At 39.7% G+C, this 6102-nt stretch overlaps 1 protein-coding gene across 1 annotated transcript; it reads right to left on the bottom strand.

Moving 5' to 3' along the window:
* Window positions 1-4673: 4673 nt before the first annotated feature.
* Window positions 4674-5621, bottom strand: LOC306650465 (vomeronasal type-1 receptor 90-like; the record flags this gene model as incomplete). The annotated part of the gene is made up of 1 exon (XM_079122479.1): window positions 4674-5621. One exon carries the CDS (start codon window positions 5619-5621, stop codon window positions 4674-4676), a length of 948 nt encoding a protein of 315 aa, XP_078978605.1.
* Window positions 5622-6102: the final 481 nt, after the last annotated feature.

Genomic DNA, 6102 nt, shown 5'->3' with positions numbered 1-6102 from the left:
GAAAAACAGAAGAAAAGTATTCATATACTGGTCTAGAAGTCTCCACATTTTTAGTCACAGATGATGATCAGTAGTCATGACACTATATAATTTCTGTTTCTTCCATGTAGCTATGAATAGATTGGGCCCATTCCTGTGTGCATACTGGAAGCAAGTTATAAAATATATTCTGACATTTCAATCCCAAAATTCCTTTAAAACAAAATGAACTGGATAAGTAACATTTGAAGATTCCCTTTAAAAATTACAGAAAATGAAATAATTACAATTCCCTTCTATCAGGTTATGAAATAGAGGTTTTTGTTTAACTCATTTTCATGCAGTTTAAGAAAATTAAATGTAGAGCACTGAAAACTTAGAGAAATGCTCTGATTTATTTTTGACTGAGGGCACAAGGCCCTGGTTTCAGGCATTGCCAATGGGATTGCATCCTGTCTGCATTGTCATAGGAGGGAGAGACAGAGCAAGGAGGTGCCATGGACTTGCAAACACAGGAAGGGAAGTGTGTTTTCAGTGGAGCATTACCTGATAACAAGTGGAACTTTTTTTTTCTGTAGGAGAAATTTCCTACTTACAGCTGGAAAACCTTATCTCTTTGCCACATTGCTGATTAAAGAAAGTGGCAGAGTTGGATGCTTTTGGGAGTCCCCCACATGCACTAACTTCCCTGGAGCACCAGGAGGCAGCTGGCAAGGAAGCATCTCACTATCTCCAAATGGTGCAGATTACACACGTGTATTAGTGAGACCTACAGTGCACTTCTATGCATTTTATATTTAGTATTATTTTTTAAATGTAATGTTTCTGCTTCTGACCTAATTTATCAGATTTATTAGAAAACTTCCTGAAACACATGAATATTTAATAAAAAGCAAGTTATGGGAATCCTCTTAGCCTGTCCTTTCCAGCTGAGCCTCACCCCACTCCTCCCTCCAGTGCCACTCACTCTAGGTGATCAGGGTGTAGCATGGAAGTCCCTTCCATCATCAGCATGATCCAGGATTCCCTCCTCAACATGAGCTCTAAGGAGGGGAAGCTGAATTATTAGCACATGGCTCCTGTAATGTGCCAAGTTCCAAACCATGATTTAAACAATGAAGAAAACCTGTTCTCACGCTGGATATTCTAAGTACGGTGATATATGTCACAGGATGTGGAAAAGGAGTTCATAAACAGGTCACATTCAGAGAAGTCACAATGGTGAGGAAAAAGGTAAGTCTAATTGGGAAGATTTATGAATAAACATAACTGGAAAAAAATGTAAAGAGATACCTGCTTCTTTAAAAAATCTCCCCATGGTCCCATAGAGCTGAAAGTGTGAGATCCCTTCAAGTGAATGGTAAAGCAGTACAGAGTCCCTCCTGCCCTGACCAAGGAAGCCTTCACCTAAACATTGTGCATTCTGCCATTGTCCAAATCAGGGACAACCCTGAGATATATGCAATAATCAGATGGGCCAGAAACTAGCCAAATTGCCAAAATTAGTGCACCCCAGCCAGTGTGAGGACAGTAGTGGATAAGGAGCATGACTCTCAGCAGAAGCAAACAGCAGCTTGGGCTACTATGTCCTGTGTGTGCAGTTACAGGATGAAGGAGATACAGGGAGGAGGACATATCTGTTTCCTCATGTGCAATGTGGACACACCAAAGCATGTCATGTAAATACTGTAATTTATGTCCTCATTTAGTGTTGTGCATTAGATGTTGAAAGGGCATATTTGGTTTGCCATTAACATACAGTTCAAGTTCATCACCATTCTCTGCTAATGTCCCTTTCTCCTAGACATAGTCAAGAGGACACCTAGGGCTCTTAGGAACCAGGGGTCATTGCAACTCTTGCCACTTGGTTGTATCTCTTAAGTAATTTCAGCCCCTGGCCACTGCTCCAGCTTGAAACCTCCTGGCAGCAAGAGCACCACTGGTTTACATTTCTGAGATCAAAACTGAGACAAGATATACCTGCATAAGAAAATGCCTCTTGATATTTGGAGAGGTGAAACTATAAGTAAATGATTTAAACCAAAAATGTTACTTCCTATTGATAAATTTAAAAGTATTTCAGTGTATAATTAATTCTCATTTTCTTAGGCACAAAATTTAATGATTAAATAATATCTAGAACTGACTTATGGAGACAATAGAAGGAAAACCAAGTATGTATAATAAAATTCAGGGAATAAAACTTACCCCTTTCATGGTGAATATGAATTTGAATTATGAATGCTAAAGTACAAAATAACCAGACAATATAATACTATGTACTTTAAAAATTGATATAGCAAAAATTTAAACTCACTCCAGTTTTAGAAATAGATGGGAACCAAAAAAGTAATTAGTTCAAATAGTAATTTCTTAAGAGAAAAATCTAGAAATGTTCCAGAGTCACGAAATGAAGGGCTACATCTATTAAAAAGTAAATTTCCCTTTGCATTCTAGGGAAAACAAATGTTTGCAGTGTTGAGTTTGGGTAGAGTGCACTGCATAATTTAAGGTCAACAAATAACATAGCATATAATGTGGCTATTTTGATTATTCTTCTATATCAGAGAACTCTGCTCACAAACTGATGCTGCATCTGAGCAATAGAAAGGCACTTACCTAGGCAGGTTGCATGGGGAGTCAGGGGACCTGAGCTGATCCTGCACAGTTTTAAGGAAAGGAAGTCTTTAACTCACTTCTCTGTAGGTTTTTAATTTTAGCATCTGTAAGAGGGTGACAAGATCCCACCAGAAAACACAGAACTGTGACTTCCCCAGTGGAATATGCCACCTGTCTCTTACTTTTATTTTATTCTCTGATGGATACTAGAAACCTGGGGAGAGTCAAACTCAAAACATTTCTCTCAAATCACTGGACACACCTGTGTGAGGAATCAGAAGACTTCCAATCACATAGACTACATGCAATCTCTCATTTTTAAAATTAAGTACAAGTTAGTTCAAATCCATTCCATATATTGTAATGCTTCTACTCTGGGGTTAGAGTTACCTCACATGGGCTTCCAGTGGCTCTGAGGGTCCTCTCCCTAAAATGCAAGACCATCTTCCCTGTCCACTCTCACACTGACCATGTGGTTTGGGGTATTACTTCTAGGATTTCCAAACTCAGCTTCAGGTTTGCATTTCTGTTCAGGTTAAATAAAATATTAAATTATCAGTTCTGGCTATAATTATAAGGAGTAAAGAATATTTTAAGACAATTGCTTTTTATTCTCCAGGAAGTTCTGGTGTCACTAAATGCACTATCAATGTACAGCCCCTGCTGTGTGATGACCACTGACTCCTGAGATGGAACGACACACCTCTTCTAAGAATCAGGAAACTTTTCACACTGTGAGTGAGGAATAACCATCCACAGGACAGAAAGAGAGGAAATTAATATTCATGGTCCCGTGTGATGTAACCAGAGGGCTTTTGGAAGTAGAGGAGCATCAGGCTTCAAATCTGAACTGTCCATGGAAGCAGTGATATTAGATGATTTGAACAACATTCAACCTTTTTTATGTTTTAATAAATTGATTAGGAAAGAGCCAGAATCATGACTAAGTATCTGTTTATTGAAAGAATCTTTTCAAAAGGAAAGTTACACACTCAGGCAAGCCATTTCTAAAGACTCAGGTTGGCTAAATATAGAACACTGAGTTTCTTGTCTAATAAAGAATGCCATACAAGTGCAGGTATCTGTAGTGTGGGGGTCACCAGGCCATGACACATGCGATCTGTTCCCCAGGTCTGGCCTCATGTTCCTTAACCAGGAATGTGGCATAATTTTTTGTGTTTGCTAATCAGATAAATTGAACATCAAACATTAGCAAACATTGTGTAGTAGCTCAAAAACTGTGACCAGCAAAGTTAGTCTTTGCACAGCATCGAAGAGGCAAATCTGTCAGACCAGGTAGTCAGGTAAGTTTGATTTCCCCTGAAGGAGCTACCTTTCCTGTCACCAAAATTACTCTGACTGCTGATTAACTACTGCTGTCTTTCCTACCTTCACTATGGGTTTATCACTCACATTAACATAAAATAATATTAACAAAAATTAAAATGCAAAAATGCCATTCAAAATAAATACATAGAGAATAAACGGTACAATTATGATTTAAAAAGCTCCTGGAGTTAACATGCAGGAAATTTCATTATGCTGTTTTCTGGTCCAATAAAATAAATGAGTCATAACACTAAATACATCATGCACATGTACTTAAGCAAGAGTTTTCTCTTGCTATGTGTAAACAGAATAATTCTTTCAAAATGCATTTTTCCAGGTGAGGTTGAAAATGCTTTGTAAACTTTTGAAAAGGGAAAGATATCTGCTTTAATCGTGACCAATAACAAAATAGCCCATTTAGGTGAAATAATCTTTTTTGGGGGGGATGGGAAATAGGGATTGAGCCCAGAGGCACTTAAACACTGAGTCACATCCCAGGCATTTGTATACTTTATTTTGAGACAGGGTGCTGCTAAGTTGTTCACAGTCTCAGGTGCTGAGGCTCCCATGTCAACCTCAAGAGTCACTGGGATGACAAGCGTGTACATCTGTACCTGGTGTATTTTAGCACTTTCACAAAGAACAAATGTTCAAGTTCAACCTCCAACACCTTCACATGTGTTTTTCAACATCGACACATTTTTGGAAATTCCAAAATAAACAACGTGGGATGCAAAAAGGAGGGTTTACCCAGCACAGCATAAGCATTTCCTCTCCTTTCCCATGGTAGATTGGAGGAACTTGATTATCCGGTTTTCAGTGCTGATTAGCATCAAAGCACTGATGGTGGCATAGCCATTGCCCACCAGCATCTGGACCCCAAGGCGAGCTGGATCATTCTTCTGCAGCTCTTCAGCAGAGGTGGAGATGCTGCAGTCCACAAAGTACATGACCACAAAGAAGCCCATGAGCAGCAGGATGGACCTGGTGGCCCTCAGCTCTGGGGATGCCCTTGGAGACAGGCTGGTGCTGTGAAGGTGCTGGCACTGCCTCTTATGCCTGCACAAGAGGGTCACCATGTACACACTCGAGAGCACCATGAGCCCTATGAGGAAAATATCCCTGAGGATTCCTATCAGGGAAAAGAAGGTCTTGAAGTAGTGACCTGTGGGGGAAATAGAGCAGGATTCAGAGGCAAAGGCAAAACCTGATGTCGCATTGGTGGGGCCTTTCATGGAGACTAAAATACGAACATTAATGAACATGTTGAACACCCAGAGAATGAGGAAGCAACACAGACTCTGCTGTGGAGAGGTCAGCTTGAACTTTGCCAGAAAGGAGCTTCTGGGGCTGAGGGTGATGGCCTGAAGGACACTCAGCAGGCAGGTGGTGCTAACAGACAGGTTCCTCATCAACCTGTACAAGTAGATAACTGCTTTACATGTGATGTCATTCCAAATGTCTTGAGCCCCAAAAATGTCCATATCCAGGAATGCCCTGATTATTAGCATCAGCAGATGAATGAGGGCCAGGTGAGCGATGGTCAGATCAACGGGCTTGGACCTGTGCTGGACAAGGTATGTTAGGATGTGGAAGAGAAGCAGGAAGACGTTGGCTGTGATCCCAATGACAATTTGGGATAAAAAGGCATTTCTTACAGCAATAAAAATGTAAAGTGTGCTGCTTTTTGTCATTTTTTTCTGATGGAAAGAAGTATACAATTAATGTCTGAGGAGAAAAGGAAGCTAAGCTCTCTTCATCTCAATTATTACCAGCTTCAACATTCCCAACCAACAGGAGAGCCCACATCAAAATATATGGGTACCTTTTTAATGCACCCTTTCCAAACTTTCTCAATACTCAAATATAGCATCTTCTGTTTACCTCTATGGCTTCACACAAGTCGGGCACTCTCAATTTTTCTTATTATGTTCAGCAACCTGATATAAAGTTCAGTGTATCACATTTGAAGTGAATTCAAGTGAGACAGATTGCAGGAATGTCCAAATAGAACTCTCAAGGAAAGGGTGTCCATGAGGTGGCCTCGTGCTGTTCTACACTTTCTGTCATTTATTCTGCATTTTTCATCACCAGTTTACAGACAAATATCAAAATATTGACACTGAAATCAGAGTTTTTGTAATTATTAATTAATATATATTTTGATACTGGATA

Source organism: Sciurus vulgaris (assembly GCF_902686455.1).
Source record: "Sciurus vulgaris genome assembly, chromosome: 19".
Taxonomy (NCBI): domain Eukaryota; kingdom Metazoa; phylum Chordata; class Mammalia; order Rodentia; family Sciuridae; genus Sciurus; species Sciurus vulgaris.
Note: the sequence above shows the minus strand (reverse complement) of the source record. Positions and strands in the feature narration are given on the sequence as shown.